A 23,167-nucleotide genomic window follows, 5' to 3' on the forward strand; every position below is an offset into this window, starting at 1 on the left:
AAGATCGGATAAAAACTAGATAGGGGCGACGGCAATACACGTCCACATCTCCATGTAGGCGTATAAAAAGTACTCTACTCCCACTTAATAAATGGCGTTAGATGTATTCTCCAGCTTCCCACATTTCATATGCCCCCCCATAGTGTTCGCAGTTTAGTGTCGAAATTAGGAGTCAGGGCTACCTCATACTTGGAAAATTAGAGCCTTAAAATCCATGTGTATCCAGAATTATCTTTTCTTGAGACTTTGCCATAATGTATAAGACATACGAAAATGGAAATTCCTAGTTAAAGGTATTGTGCGTACATTTCTAGTATTTCTGAAGACCATTTTCCGGACCCAAATCAACCCCCGAAGATGTGAATCAGTCCCTTTAATCTAACTGAGGCAACGGCAGGGCTTTTGTATGGGATTATAAAGTGGCGTGAAGGTAATGGACACTGTCACTTCAGTGAATTGTTAAATTTAAGGATGAAGAACAGAAGATAAGGAGATCATTGATCAACATGGAATTCTAGATTCAAAGAAATCAACCAGCAAGACAGGCTGTTATATGACCGTATTCCGATCACTGGAAATGGCCAGTGTTTTTTTTTTTTTTTTTTTGCCATAGGCCTATGTTATTTGCAAATAAAATGAATATTTATATTTAAACATTATGCAGTTTTTTTAATAGTAAAATAGCCTATAAAAGGACACTTCCTCGAATTTTTTTAGATCCTTACATACAGTTATTGTCGATGACATCATAATATTGATGATAACTTTGTTTTTCTGAAAAGGGTTAGAGCCCGATTCAGAACATTTTCACTACCAGAATGACTTCTCCAACAAATTCAACAAAGCAAAATTCTCCCAAATTGCGGCTCAAACTGTACGTGCTTCTGAACTGTGTGTTAGTGTCAGTACATCCGCAAAGAAGGAAAAGGAGACCAACACTTTTCCTACATCATACAACAAAATCTAAACACCAAACAAACGCTTCTACATAGGCTTGCGTACATACAACATTATACAACACCCCTACAAAAACCTTCCGCAAATTTATACCATATCTACTACATTCCGACACGTACCATTCTTACAACCCCAATAGAATATCACATCACAACCACTTAACAACATACAACACTCGTCAAACCTCCTTCATGTGCAACATCCCTGGCTCAACATTCCTCGTTTCTACTCTCCAAGCATCGTCACTTTGGGCAAACGCCACCCTGTTTTCTACCAGACCATCAACGAAACCAAGACATGGCAATGGAAATGGACGCACATCAACATACGCCAACTAAACAGACCCTGAATCATACTCTAAGTTCACCATGTCCTAGTCCAGCAGACGTGGGTAAACTTCCCAGAGAGAGGTAAACCTCTACTCTTCCCTGTCTCTCAGGTTCTCAATCCACACCTTCTCATTCTTTTTCCCGTGATGCAGCCAACCTTTCTGCCTTTGTACAAAATCAAAAAGATATAGATTTTGATACGTTTGTTGCAACTCTCTGGTACAAAATTTGAGCCCCAGCACCATTTCATTTCTGGCTGAAGCCCCATCAACAACCAATATTTCTCCTTTCACCAAACCAAGAACAAATATCAATCCTGATGTGAGAAATACACCTTAATCATTGGACCTTATTATGGCCTTAATCATTGGACTCTTACATGTTGGCCTCAACAACTGTAACCAAAAAAACCCTCCTATAACCAAACCCAGAAACAAATTTAAACAGCCAAACAAACCTTCCTATTATATATTATATTTATTGAATGCAAAGCAAATTTTTAAGGTAGCATTTATTTAAATAAATATATTATAATATACATACATGTCAATATTTACAAGCTATAGTTCATATCATTGTGCTTTATTACTTAATAGATTTACCTGAAATAAGTAATAACTGAAAGGCTAAAATATTTTGAAGATAGCAATTTGTATTCCAAAACTTGCAGACTTAAATGTCCTCTGAAAATAAATAGTTTCAGAGGCTACAATGAAGTGAGCAAATTTTGGATGAGGTAACTTAAGATTTCAAATGAATTGATATACTGGACAATGATCAAATTATGCTTACGACAGAAACTTTAGGCCTACCACCTCATTTCTACAAATAAATTCCAATTAAGAATCTCAAATATATCACAGATTAAAAGGTGACTGTTTAAAATATTCTACATGATGATAAAATATATAGTTTCAAACAAGATATCTTACAACACAAGTGAGAAAACCTCACCATATTGAGCTTTAATGCTGTCTTATAATGCTGAATACAGTTCTTGAAGACAACTTTATTTCACATAATAAAATATTAAATTGATAAGGTCCATGACTTTCTAATTCAACATACAAGATTCGTATGTGGGGACCATGTATTTAATATTAATAAAAGCATCTTCTCCTCCGTGTCTTTCAAACGCTTCCAAAGTTTCTTGGATTAAATCTCCCACATTTTCACGTTTTTGTTGGCTATAATCAATACCATCACCAGAATTTACTGAAATTATCAAAATATTTTTCATAAGTTTAACACCTAAGGTGAAGTATGTAATGCCATCAACAAGACTAACTGCTTTTCATCTAAAAGAGCTCATAAAAGCAGTGTTTCTATATTGTCATCCTTGCACTAAGCAGATCGTAATAAAGAGGACATCAAAGTTCAATACAACTTAAAGGGGACAATTGGATTTATTGATGAAAATTGTTTGATTCTTATCAAGCATGACTTGAAGCTTTATCAAGACTAATATTAATATTACTTACAGTTTTTATTTTTGAAGATATTCATAACTGGTAAAATTTGTCTGTAATATGGTACTAAAGCTTCTCCAACCAAATCTGCTGATACTACTAAATGTTGTAACACTTTCAATGTGGTGCATAGAACTTTATGATTTCGCTTGTTTAAAGCATCTAAAAAAGATGATATGATAATTAGATATGATATAAACTTAGTATAAACAAAGATATGTATTCAGATCACTTCAGAACTTGATCGAGTTTGTCAAAACTTTTCTTGTTAGAGTAATACCAAATCACAAAACTAGCTTAAGTTGGGATAAATAACCCATATTCAAGTAAAAAAAATCGTTTTCTTTCATGTCAAATGACTTTATATCCCATTACCACATGTTGATTTGACTGTCACACAAAAACAGTCCAACCATCAACCCACAGCAGAAAAGAGAACTTACTTTTAATTGGGATGATAAGTTGAGGTATAACTGGAAGGATTTTGGATCCTCCATGTTCTAACATATCATGAACACCTTGTCGAGCAAAAAATTCATAAGGATGAACTGTTTCACACAAACCATCAAAGAATAGTGGTAAATAATGGTGATAATCTAACTTCTCAATTTCAACCTATAAAGGAACAAAAATATTTAGCTTGTAATCAATGTTTGAGATCATTAGAGCAATTTATTATTTAACTCAATATAATAACATGTAGAAATTGGTTATTTAATATATCATGTTGCAGTAAATTCAAGATTCACAAAATACAATCAGCTCTTGCACCAATGCTGAATTTCACTCAGAGTCTCAGGTTCATATTCATATAACTTTTTTTTTGGTTTACAGCAGCACTGATATGATTCCATTAACAATCTCAAAAGCTGTAATCTATTGAAATTCAAATAAATATGAAATTTACCTTCCATGCTATCTTATTGCCTTTTGTATCATGTTCTAAAGCAATGGGGAAGTCACCTCGGTTATAGAATAATCTAAAATTTGTAGGTTTTGTTTCTCTCTCTTTGAAAGCTCCAGCAGGTTTAGGTCCAGCAAGCTGAAATTAAAAAATAAAACTTTTGTAAATCAGTCATCATGATAGTGTCAGTGTCCAATATATTATTTTCTTTCATTCTAATTCTGGTTATTTATAAACATTAGGGAGGCTATTATTATAACAAGGTTGTAATTCAATAACCACATCAATAATTAAGCCAATTCATTAATTATTTTCATACACATAATAAGGTTTTCGTTAATTTGTCTTGTAGGGTATTCAGAGTCAATGACAGTAGGTCTATTTCTAGTCTAGTGATAGTCTAGTACTAGTACTGAGCGTGAATTTTAATGGTATTAGAATTATACTGTAGCCTACTTCAGGATATCTACTAGCAATATTTAGCAGAGAGGCCATCTAAAGATCATAGACTTAATTATTTTATCAATATCAATCAACACAACGTCAACAGACGAACAGAACAACACACGAACACGTACGACATTTGGATTGACTGACAAACTCACCATCTCATCTTGTCGTTTTGAACCAGTTTTATAAAGTCCAGTTGAACACGGTTGCATACTTTTCATCATTTTTGTGGGTTTTGCTTCTCACTCTGTTTCGACAACTCGGAGACAATTGATTTAATAATAAATTACTAATAAAAATTCCGCTTTTCTTATGCAAACATCACAACATACATGGAGCTAGTAAACAAGTAACCAAGCAACAAATACCCGGATGTAAATCTGGCGTCAGAGGTTTCTATAACAACACTTCCGTTTCCGTTTTGGGCGCGTTCGTTCTGAGCACACATGAGGAGCTAGTCCAAAAGCATTACATCGGATGGATCGAATACATAAATATCCGTTACAACCGGACGTGCATGGAACTTGATGTAAAGTTCCTAAAATAATGTATCAACAAAGTTTTCTAGCCTGCAGATGCCTTTCTGTTGGCATTTCAACATTTGCTAAAAATGGTAGCAGGTGCATGGTTGTGATGAATATCAACCAGCAACAAAGTAAGTAACAGGGGCAACAAAAATGCAAAGCGTTTATCATACTGTCATAGAATTAGAATAGCCTATTGACACTAATTATTTAATTATAGTAATAATAATAATAGTAATAATGATTTAATATTTATATATTTAAACAACATATGATTTATTTGATATTTTCCACTGTCCAATAGATTCACTTGCTAGAACAAAGTTCGGTCTTTGAGATCCTCTTGAAATATACCATATTTTATCTTTTATTACCCTCCCGTATAAATAACCATTATTGGCATTAGCATTACAAGTAAGACTAAGAGTAAGTACTGACTACTACTGCAATCTGCAAAATATGTTCAGAAGAAAATTGATAAGAGTATGTTTTCAGCCTAGTATAAACTGGGTTGTCATTTGGACCTATAGCCAATTGATTTTCACAGAAAGGAGCATGCATATGTATATTTAAAAATATCATAACAAGCAATGTACTGGTACCATAACTTATGTTTAATATTCTTATTTTTCAGATAAATTAAGTTTGAATTATTATGCCACCAAGGCAGAGAACAAAGAATCAAAAAAAGACAAAACAAATCAGATGGTGTTGAGAAAACCACGTAACTTTGATTATTCAGGTAATGTAAGGTGGAGAATATTATGAGAGATTAAAATGGTCTTTTAAATATTTTACAAAATGGTTGTTAACAACATAAGTGTGTATTATTTCCATGTAAGAACAATACCATTGTGATTGAAGAGTTTACATTATAGATGAATAATTTTGATGGTTTGATTTTGTCTGTTGTAGGAGATTTAACATCGACTGAAATATTTCCCAGCTCTGATATAGTCAATAAATATAAAAAAATTAGTGAACTTGACAGGTAATATAACATTTTTCTCTTTCACACTCAAATTAGGACTGGACAACTTTATCTTAAGTCTATAAAGCGTAGCTCAAGCTACTGGAAGTTTAAATAATGTGAATGTATTCATTATGAATAGATGTTTTTTTTTCTATGATATCCAATTTCAGTATAAGATATATGCCACATGTCTTGTGTTTATGCACTCCATATAAATTCTTTTTTGATTCTTTAAAATCAAAATACATAATTTTCTTTCTTTTTTTTTTAACTATAAATAACATAGCAAAGTACATTTAAAGTACCAATGCAATTTAATCTTTATTACTCAAATTGATAATTTCTCTTCTTGTGACCTTGGCCAGTGCTTCTATAGGAGTACAACACCCAACACTTATATTTGTGATATGTTTCAGCTTACCAGATCCTATAAAGAAATTGTGTACATTACAATATGCTTCTCGTGTAAGTAATTAACAATATTTCCTAAAAGCAAAAGGCTTATATATTTAATGACTTTATTCGTCTTGAAACAGGTTGTCTTTTTTTTTTAATTTCATTGTGAAAGTCTGTAGATTTTTTGTTTGATTTTATTGAAAAATATAAGTAACCATGATATAATAACTGTTATTTTTAGATTGAGTATAAAGAACATATTATAAATGAAATGAAAGATAAAATCCAACGATTATTTGGTGATAGAGCTTTCAGAGAACAAAGCAGTAAGTATTGGTACCTATTGTGAATTTGATACCTATGAAGCTGCATATCAACATGACATTTTTTTTCAGTGAATATTTTTTTGTGGTTCTCATTCATGTTGAAAGCATGTTCAAGTAGTTGCTGTACTTTCCAATACCAGGAAATGATGTATATCCATACAATGTCTTAATGTGTTTTTTCTATCTTTCCTTCTTTTTCTAGTTGCTAAATTAACGTTAGATATCAGAAGTTTAATTGGTCATTGTTTGAGGAATCCACAGGTAATTATATGCAATCAGATTTGTTAGACATGTGAGCAAAGTACCATTTCTATAATGGATGTTAAATGAGAAGGGATGTAACTCCAATTATCTCTGGTATGCAATGTTAAAAAAAACCCCAGAAATTCACTTAAACAAATGAAATTATTGGAACAGAAATGTGTTAATAAACAGGGGTCTACTGTAATTGATTTTTTTTTATTGAATTTTATATTCAATTTGTTGTCAATGATATGTTTATCAGATAGACACTGTCAAATCTGAGGCTCATACCAAGATAGATGTTTACTCCAATGATATTCAGTTACTCTAAAAAATAGTTTTTGAAAAGTTTTATTCCATTTTCACAGTTTGGAGCTCAAAGTTAAATAGTAGAAAAAGTTAAATTAGGTTTTATCTTTAAATAATGATTTTAGTGTTCTAGTTATCTGATCAGTCAATCACTGAAATTGATTAATGAATTTTTTTTCGATTTACAGGATAAGTTAAATAAATCTATATTGGTAGAAAAAATACAACAAAGAAGAAAATATCTGAAATTTATGAGGAGGGAAGATTATGAAAGATTTGAATGGCTCCTGGAAGAATTGCAGATTCAATATATCCCAGTGCCAAGATATCACATCCCGGAAGGTAAAAGAAATAAACGTAAATCAGCAGCCAAAGCTGAAGCCTATGCTGTTCGACAGAAAAAAATTGATGACCTGAAAGCGAAGTTAGAAGAAGAAAAGCATGAATTTTTGAATTATAAAGACAAGGTTATGAGTGAAATGAAAAGGGATATTGAAACATATAAGCTTGATAAAGATTTCTTTCAAAAACAGTTATATAGAGAAGATGAGAGACGAATGTCAAAACAAACTATAAGAAATAGATTAGAATCAGCTAGTGCACAAAGCAAGAAGTAATCATTTGATTACATTGTGTTGAATTGGATGCGTCTTTTATAGATAAAAAGTTTAAATAGATTTGCTGTTTCATATTTATCTGTTTATGATGGCCTATCCAGTCAATCTGTATTATTCATGTATGAAAACTAATTGTATTGGTCGATGACTTGAACCTCAGCTGGTTAGCGAAAGTGATGACAAGCGACAGGGATAATTGGGGAACTGACCTTAGAAGCAAATGCATTCAAAACACCAGTCAAGGTGACAAAAGGTTGTCATTTTGTAGAAAAAGAAAGCGATTCATGAAGAATGATTTTATTCCATTAGAAACATTTCACCAAAAAACAGACAACATAGCCACTCATCCATGGAAGCAAACAATACATTCATAATTGAAAATTATTCCTCAATTCAAACTGTCAAAATTAAATTTTGGCACAAAAAGCTCATTATACCATACAATAAGGAATATTTAGAATTATATTATGTACAGGTGCCAACTGATCTATGTTGGACTGATAATAATTTAATAACAAAATTAATTTAATGGATTCTAAATTTGAGAAAGATGGACTGTGTATGCTCTTAGCTTTTCATTTTTCAATGAAGATCAAAGATTTCTGTTACATCCAGAGATTGATTACAATAATAACTTTTATAATTTCAATTACTATTTATTCTACCTTCAGACTAGAGGGGGGGGGGGCTCGATTGGCACGTTCAATAAAACAAGTTGGAATAAGGTTCAGAACGAGTTCCATGTGTACTTAAAAAATAGTGGGTGCAGACAGAATCCGCTTTCATATCGTTCGATTGGGGGTGGAATTGTAACAGACAGAACCTGTTCAGAATTTTCCAATCTAGTGCCACCCAGGTGTCTCTGGATGAACACAAATATCTTTAACTATAACATATATCTTGTCAAGGAACTCAAACAATTTTATTTATAAATAATAGTGATATCTTTGTTACATATCAGTACTCAGCTTAAACAAGTGGATCTTTATTCCATAATTCTATTCATTTTTATAACAAATGTTTTATTTACAAAATAAATAACAAGAAAAATATAAATCGTAAAAAAAATGATAAGAAAAATTTCTAATATTATAACATTACACGTAAACCTTTATTATGAAAACCCCAGAGATCAGAAAGAATATGCTAATACTATGTAGATAATATTATTAAAGTTTCAGAAACTATCTATTAAAATTATATTGTGATCTAATTTAAACTTATTGCTTCTTCACAATGTCAAGTTATTTCAAAGAAGTGCAATATCTTTACATCAATAGGCACTTTTCTTACATCATAGAAGTCGATTTTATTGTGTACAGCCCATCAGAGACCTCAACCAAAAGACTGTAAACATAATTGTGGTTCATGTTATCAAAGGCTCTGATTAACTGTATTCACTAGCATACAATCCAAACTAATCTCTGCATAAACAAACGTGAAAAGGACCTAATGATGTCAAGGTATTAGACTAGGTTCATAAAACTTTGAAGTGTAGATGCACTAATTATGGCAAGACGTTTTGAATGCAATTGAGGATGTACATAATTGTTAAGAAAATCCCCTGTTGTATATAATAAATTTGTCATGGTTTCCTTCCTAAATAAATGAAATGAAATGAATGGAGTTTCCTAAAGCCAGATAACATGAACATTGGTTTCAAACTTGTTGTTAACTGTAATAACCTATTCATAAAGTAGTTACTTTCATATTTTTCAGATTAAATTTCATAATATGATAATCTAAAATGAAAGGATCAAGTTTTGACTTAAAATCAATTGAGGTAAACATAATTCTATAAGAAATCAATTTGTAAATTATGAAACCACAGAAAATAATGCAGAATCATTAACTAATTATCTGCAGTTTGCATTGAATTTATATCAATATACAAATTAGTTGAGAATATACAAAATATTAAGACTAGATTATACTACTAAATTATCACAAGATAGTAATCTAACAGAGCAGACATTTGAAAGCTTACATAAAAAAATTTTCAGCATGTTGAAATTTTGTCCAAGCTTGGAAATTACCAATTTGGATATCTCTTTGCTTAAAAACAAAGAGGAAGTGGTGTAGTATATAACCCAAGGTTGGAAACTTTTAGAAGGTAAAATTTTCAGTTTTTTTGCAAAGCATTGTGACAAGCATTCCTACATTCAAAACAACATTTAGGCAGTGTTCTACTATACAATATCACTCTTTTTAAGATGTCTATTTTATAACTCTACGATCACAGAAAAGCCCAGGATAAACTCTAAGAGATACACCACATATAAATACATTTACATAAATGTAAATTAGAAATGCTATGTAAATATATTTATATCTAATAGACCTTTTCTATAATATTTAACTTCTATTGTTCAGCTTCTATATATACTTTATTAAATGCTATTTGATAGGAACTTTCTTATAAAATAAATAATCTGTGTTAGTATCTTTGATGTCTAGTGCTAATAGTCTAAATAATTTACTATGATAACCAAGAATAGAAAATATACAAACAATATTATGTAACAAAATGCTGGTAGGTTTAAAATAATGACCTATACCATTGATAATACTTAAACACAATAATAAATATATCTACATCAAGTATAAAAAGAAGCACTATACACTATCTACATAGAAACTTCTATGCTGTGAGAGTGTGACAATAATGCTTTCAGAAATTATTTTTAAATCTATACTAGATTTCATTCTTCATAACATTTTCTTTTTTAGATAACTGCAATTATAACAGTAAATAATGTAACCTGATTAAAATTCAATTCGAAAATATCATATGTAAGTTGTAATGCCAAAAAATACTTGAAATGATAAAATAAATAATCAATGAAATATCAATACGGCAAAATGCAATTTCAAATGCAGAGGTGATAAAATAGTGCCCTATATTAGATGATGTTTAAAAAATTATTTTCTTTGATTATAATATGAGTAATTTTATTTTCAAACCAAGATTATATTAAGAAGTTTAACAAAATATTGAAATATAAAAATTAATCTTCAATACATTATGCTTCATATTACAGATGGTTTCTATGTTTTTTAAAGATACTTTATTTGGCCATTAATTGTGCCTTATATGCACATACTACCAGTTTAGCCTGAAATGAAATGAGATAAAATTTCAGTAAACAAAGTCACAACTCAGTGTGTTAGGTGACTGCTACAAAAATGCTTACTATTAATTTTTCTTCACCTGTGTTTTCTCATATTTTTTAAATAAGTAAGAACAAAAGGCTAAGGCAATACATAAATATATTTGCAGTTGCATCAGTATTGATTACAGCATGTTTGATTCAAGTGAAGTAACTTTCTTATGTAAATTTTGTCAACAGAAAATTACGAATATTTACCTTGGATGTTGGAGCAGATTCAGTGTTTATACATAATTCATTTTTACCAGGTAATAATGGATGACACGACAATACAAAATTTAAATTCTACAACAAAAATAAGGAATATTTATTGTAAAATTTTATGTAAAATTCCATTCCATTGATAAAAAGATAAAATTTATATGAATCCTGTTCACATTTGTATCACAACTTTCAATTTTTAATAAAAAGCATTCCTTCAATATCCCACAATTTGCCAATGTTAAATGCTTTGATTGGTTAAAAAAAAAAGGTTTATGCGAACAAGACTGCAGTTGAAAAATTGCTAGAACAATAAACAAAGAATACAAAAGACATACCTCTGTTAAAGTGGGCTGTCTAACACCATTCAATATGACACTTGTAACAGCACATGGTCCATGTAATCTACATCTTATATCATTTTGTTTTATTCTAGCATGTGATATAAATAATAAAAATCCCACACCTGAAATTACCCAAAAATATCATCAGAAAAATGTACAGTGTACTGTGTGAATTATGACATCTTAGTATCGCTAGACTTTCCTTGTGTCAGTCTTTGAGTAATAAAACATACATTATATTCTGAATGAGTCTCTTTATCATCAACATGATGACCTCAAGATTTTCCTGTGTGTTTAAAATAAGACTAGCCATATATTTCGTTTAAAAAAAAACGAAAGTAGATAATAAATGTTTTGTTTTGGTTATAGGACATGAAGAGTAAAATACAATGAACAAAAGACTATATCATACCTGGATGTAATGGTTCCATAACATGTTTAAAATTTATAACAAATTTATTTCCTTCTTTTAATGGAAAACATTGCATTGGAAATAATGCTGTGATGATTCTGGCAGTGTTATTTAATGTTAATGCTACTTGTTTATCAAATTCACTTGTTAACCTGTCAAAATAGAAATTACATAATTTTTTCATGTGAACCTTCCATTCCACATTGTTATGCTACAGGGTTCTATATTTCTGAAAAGGTATTTGATTTAGGCAGTTTATATAGAAAACACAATTCCTATGGAAGTCACTATAATAGAGTCCAGATAATTATTTCATTCTCTTTTACAAGTAATCCTGCAATAACTTTTGTCATTGTATGGTATTTCTTGAAGTACAAATTCTACACTTCAAAAATTAAGTTTCCCTCGGCTCATTCTAGTCTACCCTCAGACATAGAAAACTATTTGACCAAGTCGATGTTAGTAGACAAGATATATTGGAAGTACTTATATGTAATTAATTATTACCTTGATATATGGTCAATCATTAAATCTTCTACATCTAAATTTCTCATAGTTTTAGCATAAGTTAGAGCACTATACCCACTGTTTGATTTCAGAGCAAAATTAGCTCCTGCTTCTAATACACATTGTGTTATTTGTTTATGACCTCTCTTTACAGCCTGAAAATAAAATAATAATTACTGGTTATTAAAGAGCGTTAAAATGTGTATCGGGGACACTGATGTCATTAATTTGCACCATTCCCAATTTTCAGGCAGATGTCAGTGCCTCAAGCAATTCCATTTAAAAGAAAGCATTTTATAATGTTACTCTCGAAAAAATTGCTATTGATATATAATGACCTATGGGTCAATGACATCATCAAACCCATAGTTTAAGTAGAAATGCAAGAACCCGGATTGAAATTGGAATGGTGCAAATCCAGCTAAAAGTGTTCCTGCTCCCTGATACACATAAAATTTAGAAAACCTCTCTACAATCCCTATAAGTATACAACCTGTTTTGAGGGTTTACTTAAAGCAAAATGCTTTCCATTTAAGATTACTGGTACATAGATTGTTTCAAAGAAGGCATGGGGACAAAAATGAATTACCTTTATTAAACTAGTTTCACCATTCGATTGTTGTATATTTAAATTAGCACCAATCTCAATTAATAATGCTACAGTACATACATCACACTAAAATAAAAAATAACTTTATTTTATTATAAAATATAACAATATAAAAAAACCAGCAACTAATTCAAACCTTACATCTCTCATTGAAAAGTATTTCCTTGTTTGTTCAAAATAATTAAAATGAGACCAAACTCTCATCCTGTTTTTTTACAAGCTTTTATTTTTTTCATTTAGTTAGGGTCTAAAGAGGGCCCTCTTGAACATTCGTATGTTTGATGAAACCTGTCAGTACCAGCCAATCAAATTTCTGCTCTGGGATTTTGTTAAGAGAACAAAAGGAGCATTAAGTGTCTAATACTTCTCAGAATGAGCATTTTGTTCGAGTCACAGAGTCCCAGAGCAGACATTTGATTGGCTGGGGTGTCATCAAACAGATGAATGTTCAAGGAACTGTCTTCAGACCCTAACTGAAGTGGCTAAATCAAAAATGAAAGCTGAAAAAAAAAAACAGAATGAAAGTTTGGTCTAATATTAATTAGACTGTTATTTGTTTGTTAGCTAACATACAACCTTCCTGTTCAGAAGACAAGAATTCGACTCATTAAACTTAAGACGAAAGTGACAAAATTGAAGAAAGTTACCTTTTCACATGCTAACATCAATGGTGTGTAGCCATTTTTATTTCTTGCATTAATATTTGCTCCATGATAAACTAATAACTCACATATATCATCAAAACCTGTTCAAATTAATTAGAATTATGTTAAAATATGTTAAAATCTATTTCAATATACAAATATTTTTCTGAATTAATTACACATGCCATTTTTTAGGACTGATAGAGATAGGATGCCTGGGACCTTATTCTCAAATACCTTACTATGAAATGATTTTAGTGTCATCAGTCATCCAACTGATCAAATAATATAATCTGTTTAAAAATAGCTTTTAAGTCTGGAATTTATCTTAGTTAGGTTTTTGAGAACATTAGCACCAAAATAGCTTTTAAGTCTGGAATTTATCTTAGTTAGGTTTTTGAGAACATTAGCACCATTATACCTACTGATCTATTTTTTCATAATCTTGAAGTCTTGTATTTTTCTTACTTTCAGAATGAGAAAAATGCACATGCTTTTGCTCAGCCAAGTTAATTTATAGAATATCAAGATAAAAAACAAAACAATGGTTTCAATAAATCTTACCTTTGCAAACAGCTAACATCAATAAACTATTGCCTTCCTCATCTCGTTCATCTAGTTCATAGAGTTTCATAGAGGAGAAAGCCCTTTTAACTAACTCATAATCCCCATCTAATACAGCTTTCTTAAATTCATCTACAAAGATATTTATTAAGACATGAGATTAAGCATTACATGTATTGGTGAGATGATCAATGAAAATTTTACAAATTTGACCATCTAGCTGTTATCTGGTTTTTTTTTCCATGTCCGTTTTGATTAAGGGACTTCTTCAGTATGTTGAAACAGAACTAAATGACTCTTATCTAGCCTGTGATATAACTATTTAATGGTTAGCCCAACAGGCAAATAAACTTTGGAAACCTAAGAAAAATAGAGTCAGTTAAGAGAAAGTATAAAAAAAACTAGAGTATGTCACATACCATCTGTTAATTCAGCTGGATTGGAACTTGGAGAGAAAGACATCTGGAAATACAATAAAGGTAATTTTTCATTTTATTAAAACTACATTCTACTTTAAAGCTTGCAATCGAGGGATTGGATCATATTTGGCAGTTTTTGGGACACTGAATGCATCAATTTGCACAATTTATCAAGCTATCAAAGTCTTTGAGATAATGACTCCTAAAACATGTAGTTTTGGTATAATTGTAGTAACTACAGATGTCTGACTGAAAACTGTAATGGTGCAAATTGTCAACTTTGTAGTTGGTAATGTAGTTGGTAATGTAGTTGATAGAAGTGGTTGACATCCACTGACTTATAAATAGTTTCCAACAATGGAATGAGAGGTAACATCAAGTATCTTTACATGGCGTTGTGATACACTACATGTATTGTTGCATGTCGTATTGCAATAAATCAATAAACCGTACCAGCAGTTGTCTGTGATAGTTTAACCAGTATACTTACTTGTCTATCTAAATCATCTAAATCTACATCATTTAAATCTATATCAAATCCAATATCACAGCCTGAGAAAAGAAATCAATATTCTAATCAAAAACCACATCAAAAAATGCAGGATACAATGAAAAAAAAATGAATTTAAAAAATGAACATTTTTTTATAAATAAGATGAAAAATAAATTGAAAATGGTATACGTATTAGATTACTAAATAGTTTAGAAAAACAATAGATTATATCAACAATAAAGACATAAAATTGATTTTATTTAGGCTTTAAGAGATTTTAAATTTTTCCTCGGCAGATCATGCTTTTGGTCTTGATAAATAAATTTGATACCCGAAAATGGGTTGGGATGATCTTTCATGAAAATCGACTGTTGATGTCAGATCCTAAGCATAGTGCAAATATCACACATCTGAGGAACTGGTCAAGGTCATAGTGAACGAGCTTTGTGGTTAGTAGAGTGTCTGAGGTGTGAATAACTTTGACTCTATACAATTTGAACCAATTCATAAAAAAAACAAAATCCTCACCTTTATCTTGACTTCCTTTAGAGAGATTAGGTGATAAATTTAAAAAAGATTCACTCAAGAGATTTTCTAGAGGTTGAGTAAAGTCTTGTACATTTTTCCCACGATTCTTATCTTGACACACTGATCCGTCTAAATTTTGAGATTTAGATCTTGAATTGCTAAAATCAGATAAATGAGTAACAATATTCTGACGAGTTTCATCCATATTTTCCTTTCCACCATCGAAATTATTCATGATATCATAAGCTGGTGGAAAATGAAGTGAAGATTGTTTGAAAGGAATAGTATCTAATCTAGATCTTTTTAGAGCCACATGTTCCTCACTGTCACTTCTCTCACGGCTAGCACTTTTAGTATTAGTATCTGTACTTGATTTAGGAGAATTTCTTAACAAACTCTTTCTTCTTGGACCAGACTCGACTAAATCAGGAGAAATTGGCTGAAAAAACAACAACGAAGTATTGCAAAAAGTGATAATTTTTCTGCCACAATTACCAGTGAAAGATTCTATTTATCATAAAACTATCAATAAACACATATTTTCCTTATATCCAATGCATTGTGTACATATATTAGAGGTGATTGCTTTGATTGCCAGGTCAGCCTATTTGACCCTTTTGCAAAATGTCCTTGCGTGTAACAAATACAATTTAAATGAACAGTTGAACAATTGAATCTTTTTTATCATAGTTATGTGATATTTGGAATAATTTTGGTGAAAACTGGATGCCCTTTATCAACAATTTTAGCCAATTTCAAAGGATGATATGTTATGTTGAGGTGGACCTGACATGACCTGCATAATTTGCATAGTTATTAACCTGTGCTACAAGTTCACATCATTTTTCTGATCAGCACGAAAACAGTGTGATAAAAAAAAATAGATATTCCAAAAAAGGGTAGTGGTATGGAAAACAAATGATTGATAATAACTCACTCGTATTTCTGAAAAATTATCCTTTCCATCTTCAGGTGAGTCACAGGTTTTACTAAGAGAGGAGTCAAACACACCAGAGTCAAATTCACTACTTGGATTTTCACTACTTATACTTAGTGGAGTGGTCACAGATATATCGTCACTATTTATAGAACTACGCGTTAAAGCACTGTCATTACTATCATTACTAACACAGTCACTTACTGACACACTTTTATAAGATAAAGATCGACTGGCTTTACTTGTCTTTTTCTCCTTCAGAATTTTATTCCTCCTGGTCTTTTTAGTCGGGGTGGACCGACTTTTCTTTTTACTACTACTACTAGCACTACTACTGTCACTTTTACGTCGAACCGATGGCGTCTGATTGTCAGGGGTAGGAGATATTGATTTAGAAGAACTGAAAATTTGTTTAAATGAAGTTGGTCTAGAAGCTCGACCTTGACCTTTCACTTTACTATACATGTCTGTGGCAAAAAGGTTGACTTTTCCTTCTTCTAAGTCTTTCCAAAATGTATCCTTCAAAGTTGTTTCAGGATTTTCCTCCGTTATAAAAGAAGATCTACTATCTGTAGTAATGTTTGCACTAGGAACATAATGTAAATCTTCCTGTGATCTTCCTTCCATGATGGCCTGAAAATATATTTCAATATGAATAACAACTTAGTATAGAGTTGATCAATAAGATGAGTGAGTCTATAAAAGAGAAATTTTCTGTTTTTCTTTTGAACTAATGTCTAAAATGACATAGATCTTTCCTGATAATTCAGACATTTCAATTAGTTTTCTAGACATCATTCAACCACATCTAATATATCTTACTTTTTTCAGAAGAATATTTGTTTAGACTAAAACCTCAAATTTCAGTACAAGTCCAAAGCTAGCGTACTTGTATAACTAAGAATCTAGCTATGAATACTAAATCTATATAAATTTATATGACCAACGACAAATTTAATATACCTTTTGTAGTCATGGTAAATCAAGACAACTTAAGGTTAATTAACTAATCTTCAAATTAATAGAAAATATTTAACAGATGGCTATGTTCTAATTAACAATACATCTTTAATTATTAAACTAAACTAATGACAGATTATACTTTAATCCTTTTTAAGCTAATGTTGTTATGCCAATGGTAATGTTAACTTAGTCTGAATTTAAGTTCAAGTGAGCTTATTTTTTTTTTTATTACCGCATACCGATAGTACATTTTAAAAAGTTAAAAATCAAACTTTTAGTTTGTCTGTAATAAGTGATTCACATCTATCAGGTTTTAAGGTTAGAAAAACAGATTTGCATGTCTTAAGATCAAACCAAATTAAAACTGTGCCAATCTGTGATCTTTCAATAAACATAAGCCTAATCAGAAAATTACCTGTTTTTTCTTTCTTTCTACAGCACGTTTCTGTCTAGATTCTTCTCTCTTTTTTTCAAAATCTTCCACCATATCTAAACAACTTTCTAAATTATCTACAGGTTCCCACGTATCATGTGATGGTGGATATCCTCTCCATCGTACTTTATATACAGATTTGCCCTGAATAATAATAAGAGAAAAGTTATATCTCAATCAAATAAAGAGCCAAACCTTACACTCAACCTATAATATGTACCTTAATGATTTGTATTGTTATACTAGCTAAAAGTTGCCAATCTGGTAGTTAGTTTTTATTGTTAATTCAGTTCAGCTGTCATCGATTTGGAATGGATATTCCATTGAAAAACCGATCATGAAATCTTTTTATGGAAATCATTCTCACTACCAGGTTTTATTTTTTCACAATTCACTATGAAATGAACTGTGGTCATATATTTATGACTGATTGAGGGAGCAAGAAGTAGGCTATATAGGCTACATAACAACAATCAACAACACATATGATCATAAAAAATAAATCTGTGAACTGAAGCTGTGCTATTAAGACAAAACCCTTTAAAATCAGCATAAAACTATTTCCAATAGTACTCCTTGACTATTTCTCAAGCAAAATTCAAAAGAAAAACAGCAGAATCAACACATTCGTCATTGTTAGGCCTACCTACATAGTCGTGTCAATGCTACATAGTACAATACTATGATTGAAGCAGAAGGAAAAGAGAGGGCACGAGCAATAATAAACACGCCCCCTTTTGCCTTACCCTGTTTTTACTCATTCCAACTATCTTTTCAACTTCAAACAATTCTCCCCCATCTTCCTCGTTTCCAATTCCCATTTCTTGTGATACTGAGGAGCTTTCTTCACCCATAATTTTCTTGACAGTGGGCACTCCTTTCACGTCTTCCGCCATCTTGGCTGTGTAAAACTGTGCCACGGCTAAAGCGAGTACATTGTTAATTAGGGGTATATAACTGAATTATATTACATTTTTGTAAACATTGAGAAATATTTCCTATCCCACGATTCCAATAATTAATCATCCTTAATATAAAAATTTTGAATGACCTAATTCTATTTTAAAACTTGTAAAAAGATATAAACCGCTATAATTTTCAGACTATTTCTTTATGACAGGATACTACCTACCCTTTCCCAAGAATGGACTCGACTTTTTAAGCCTCATTTACATATGAATAGCATTAGGCGCATGTCAATATTATTTTCTAGATAGCCACATGTATTATTATATTGTTAAGTAATGAAGTTGATCCATTGGCTGAAGATCGACCGCATTTCATCAAACCAGTGTCCTGAAATAACTCCAGAATTAAGGTCAAAACACGGATAATAATATTGTGAAGAGATATTGACCCAATTCCAATAATTTGACCCAGTTTTTTTTCTTTGATGATATTTTTGACCTTGTTCTTATCTAGTTCTTTTATTTCAAGCCTGAGTCTGAGCATTGACCGTTCCCCTTCGGCTCTACTCTTCTTGAGCTTGAGTAAGCATCCAAATACTCTGTTTGGTCAATATTTTACCATTATAAAAAGTATAGACTTTGTTAGAATGTAGGCCTAATTAAGATACACTATTTCATTATTTAAGTGTGTGTCTCGACCTTAGACCTACATACATTTACGTATTTATTTATAGGTGGTTGAGACGGGGTGGTGGGTCTTTTAAGAAATTGGAACTCAAGGTCAATCTCTATGGAACCAAACATTTTTACCATATTTATACCACAGACAATTTTATGGTGATTATAACGGACCTACAGTATAAGGTTTTATAAGAGAAACTCTCTTATAGAAGCACTGGCCTAGGTTACAAGTAGGGACTGTGAATTACAGCATTGGAATACAATCTATTAAAATTAACTGATTAAGATTAAAGGGATGTCGTCTAGATATTCTTACCAGATTAAAGGCCTATACCAGAGCTCAATTTCAGCTATCCGAATAATTTTTCAAAATTCTGATAAGAATATGTAATTGCGATATAATCTGCTTTCAGAAGAATCTTACCTCGATACTATTCTGAAAAGAGTTACGAATAGTTAAGGCAAAGCTATATATATGTGGTAGCCCTAACGCTAAAAATGTGCTAATTTAAGTCCATGTATTGCATCCCATTATTTATAATCTTATGATTATGTATTCGAATATTTAAAGGAATTCAGTCCCTTTAATCATTATATTTCAAAATTCTGTGGTCAATTTTTCAACTGAATAATTAATGACATACTATATATATATCTTTATATGTAGAAAGAAGAGCGCGAACATATCAAAATTGCATCCGAAAACTTTCATATTGCTCCAAGTTGAGTAGTTAAGTTTCAAACTTTTTAATGAACTAGACAAGAAAATTGACAATTAGTTGTAGTCCGAAAAATATCCACAGTAGGCTACAGTAACATTCCTTTAAATGACAAATCCGGATACACTGATGATATTAAGTATGGGTTTTTAGGAAAGGGATAGTAAATTATAAGGACCAATAACTGCTTATATGGATTGTGTAAGAAGATTATTGTATAGATCACCCTCTTACATTTCCAAAGTGGTTATCAATAAATGAAATTATATCAACAAATGTAAGTCTTATTATCATAATAAAGTTTATATATAATAGTAAAAATAACAATAATTTATATAGATTAATAACAATACCACTCATGAGATTAATCTAGATATTCAATAGTTGGTTATGGATCCACGTTAAAACCATTAGTTCCTGAACTTCATGAGGCTGGTTCTCACATGTTATATTAGTATTCATCTTATAATCTTCTAGAGGATGAGCCTGAAACATAATTTAATACGATATTATGATTTGATTCAGGACGTGACCGTGACGGATAGGATGGGATAGGATAGGATAGGGCTTTTTTTCTTGGATTAGTATATTGGTCTTAAAATAATATAGAATTTATATAGTCCGATATGGATAGATATATGGACGGATGTTTATATTAGAACATAACTATTTTAATACATATGTTTTTAGTTGGAGTAATGCAGTAATTTTTTTGAAGGGATACAGTCAAATGATATTAATATTGTCAATAGATGGACCACAATTTAAGCTATCCGCATCACTTCTAAACAAAACAAAGGGCAGACATCCAATCATGGGGGAAGTTCCCGTACCCCCTCCCCTCCCGGAAAACTTTGTGAATTGTTACGCATTACAGTGGTGCTCTCTATGGAGTTGTTGCTATATCTCAATTGCTACCGAGACAATTGGAAGTCTGCAAACACGATTTTCTGAAGTATAGGGACCTCCTCTAGAAAATTTTAAAAAATTTGACTTCTGGAAACGCGATTTCCTGATATTTCCTGGCGAATTTAAGGTTTATTTGTATAGGGACTGTGGGACCACCACAAGAAAATTATGAGAAACAGACGCCTGGAAAAGCAACTTCCTGACATTTCCCAGCGAATTTAAGGTTCAAGATTATTTGTATTGAGTCTGAGGGATCTCGCCTAGAAAATTTTGAGAATTAGACGCCCGGAAAGGCAATTTCCTGACATTTCCCAGCGAATTTAAGTTTCAAGATTATTTGTATAGGGTTTGGGGTATGCCACTTAGAAAAATTTGCGAATTAGACGTCAGGAAACGCGATTTTCTGACATTTCCCTACGATTTTAAGGCTCAGGATCATTTTGTGTTATAGCAAAGACTCCCCTTGACTCAGTAAAATGAATTAATGTATTTAAAAGTAACAGTTGGCACCCCCCCCCCCCCCCCTTTTTATTGGCTACGAGCCTGTTTTGGATAGGTTAGAATTTACCGCCTAGGCTATATAGATTAAGTGGACCACGGCTCCATCTTATTATTGAAGTACTGAATTAAACAACGGTGAACATATAGCTAAATTGAGCTTTTTCAACTAGCAAAGTAAAATATTTAGACGGCTACATCCCTTTAGGCCTGACTTTTGTGATATAAAAAATGTGTACCAGTAAGCTACAATGATTAATGAGAATCGTGTATGATGTGCATGCTCCAGACTGTCGATTCGGAAATTATCAATTTCCACTGTTCGTGAGCCAGGTTGCATATTTCAATTGTTCAATAATTAATTGTGGCATAAAAAGTTAAGGTTGATTTATCTGAGGCTTACGAGTCAGTAAAAGGAAATTAACCCTTCATTCAGCATGCATCCTTTTTAGTGACGTACGGGCATCAAGGGCTAGAGATGTATGAAATCTTACACCCTTTTTTTCAAAATGTTCACATAGATACACTCAATAATGTCAGCTTTTAAGAAAATATATGCCATACCTGATAAGATGATAATGTTGCAGTTTTCAGATTATAATCATCTAATAACAGTCTATTTTGTAAATGTGGTGTCGATTTCTCAGATTTGATCAAGTCGTGAGTCCTAATAACACCCGATAAACTTTGAATATATTCACTTGCTGATTTTAATATTGATATTTTAGACATTCGATTATCGTTCTTCCTAAATGGTAAATGATCTCTGAGATTTACAAAAGCTTGATTCACATTATCCACCCTTTCTCGCTCTCGTCTGTTTCTTTTAACAACATATTCATTGGGTCGCTTACTATGTGGAATATGCTCTTTCCTTTTCTTGTTCTCTCCTTTCTTGGTGACTTCTGAGTAAGGATGCATATTGACATAATAATGTTGAAATATGTGCACGTTTGATTTTATATATTTCCATTAGGTTAATTATTGTGTCATAAGATGTAATACAGCAGGTTAGATACGATAATAAGGGGGTAGAATATTTTATAAGGGATGAAACCCTGGTGGTTTTATTCATTATTGTCAGTGACCGGCAAATTACTGTCTGCCAGCAATTAAAGGCACGCGACAGTCTACCAGGCGAAGTGAGAAGTCGGAAAGAGAAAATTTACCGTTTAACGCAGAGGTAAATGTATAATTGGTTACGTGTGGTGCAGAATAAAGGACGGGAGTTATCTCCCCTTTTAAAAGCACCCCAAACAAAAGAACTAACAGTATATTATTTACATCACTTAATTGTTATTGTTCATTTAGGAAAATTAACCCCATGGATGCTCTTTCAAATCTTTATCAAATGAGATATAATATTCATTCACATTCAGTTCATTAATCACGCCAGAAAGTCATATAATTTTGCTATGTTGTTGTTTGCTGGACAGTACTTGTCATACCATAGAAAACAACTAAATTACTTATGGTACCAAACTATACATTGAGAGCCAAATGGATGGAGTCAGTATGAAAAGCCCTTTCAGGTACTGATAAAAAAAAAAGGACATATAATAATGTTACAAAATTTGCTATGTTTTATTCAGTTGAGAATGGCATAACTTAATAACTTATATTCCCAATCTATTCATGTATCTTTTATTTGCTTCCTTCGTTAAAGCTGTGTTAAATCCTGGCCAGTTTGCTCGATTTTCAACAACGTTTCTATCAGCTGGTTTACCATT

The 23,167-nt window shown here is 31.5% G+C and overlaps 5 protein-coding genes across 5 annotated transcripts in view; 1 reads left to right on the forward strand and 4 right to left on the reverse strand.

Annotated features, from left to right (window-relative positions):
* Positions 1 to 1,746: 1,746 nt before the first annotated feature.
* On the reverse strand, positions 1,747 to 4,449 carry LOTGIDRAFT_235731 (hypothetical protein). Its single transcript, XM_009065250.1, has 5 exons — positions 4,265 to 4,449; positions 3,663 to 3,797; positions 3,199 to 3,370; positions 2,768 to 2,917; positions 1,747 to 2,501 (listed from the first exon to the last, which is right to left on the reverse strand). Exons 1-5 carry the CDS (start codon positions 4,331 to 4,333, stop codon positions 2,341 to 2,343), a joined length of 687 nt encoding a protein of 228 aa, XP_009063498.1. The 5' UTR covers positions 4,334 to 4,449; the 3' UTR covers positions 1,747 to 2,340.
* A 179-nt stretch (positions 4,450 to 4,628) lies between these two features.
* Positions 4,629 to 7,554, forward strand: LOTGIDRAFT_235732 (hypothetical protein). Its single transcript, XM_009065251.1, has 7 exons — positions 4,629 to 4,764; positions 5,268 to 5,375; positions 5,549 to 5,624; positions 6,023 to 6,071; positions 6,244 to 6,328; positions 6,531 to 6,589; positions 7,069 to 7,554. Exons 1-7 carry the CDS (start codon positions 4,656 to 4,658, stop codon positions 7,495 to 7,497), a joined length of 915 nt encoding a protein of 304 aa, XP_009063499.1. The 5' UTR covers positions 4,629 to 4,655; the 3' UTR covers positions 7,498 to 7,554.
* Positions 7,555 to 11,233: 3,679 nt separating this feature from the next.
* On the reverse strand, positions 11,234 to 13,487 carry LOTGIDRAFT_85177 (hypothetical protein; the record flags this gene model as incomplete). Its single annotated transcript, XM_009065217.1, has 5 exons — positions 11,234 to 11,334; positions 11,625 to 11,776; positions 12,132 to 12,286; positions 12,721 to 12,807; positions 13,389 to 13,487. Coding segments are annotated over 5 exons (594 nt in total), but the record flags the coding sequence as incomplete, so codon positions are not given.
* Positions 13,488 to 20,399: 6,912 nt separating this feature from the next.
* On the reverse strand, positions 20,400 to 22,358 carry LOTGIDRAFT_167740 (hypothetical protein; the record flags this gene model as incomplete). Its single annotated transcript, XM_009065252.1, has 2 exons — positions 20,400 to 20,516; positions 22,002 to 22,358. 2 exons carry the CDS (start codon positions 22,356 to 22,358, stop codon positions 20,400 to 20,402), a joined length of 474 nt encoding a protein of 157 aa, XP_009063500.1.
* A 561-nt stretch (positions 22,359 to 22,919) lies between these two features.
* Positions 22,920 to 23,167, reverse strand: part of LOTGIDRAFT_167741 (hypothetical protein) — a gene marked incomplete at both ends in the record, with an annotated part of 1,204 nt that continues 956 nt past the window's right edge. The window contains one exon of the mRNA XM_009065253.1: positions 22,920 to 22,972. Coding sequence (XP_009063501.1) covers positions 22,920 to 22,972 — 53 coding nt within the window. The remainder of the gene's footprint in view (positions 22,973 to 23,167) is intronic.

Source organism: Lottia gigantea (assembly GCF_000327385.1).
Source record: "Lottia gigantea unplaced genomic scaffold LOTGIsca_69, whole genome shotgun sequence".
Classification (NCBI taxonomy): domain Eukaryota; kingdom Metazoa; phylum Mollusca; class Gastropoda; family Lottiidae; genus Lottia; species Lottia gigantea.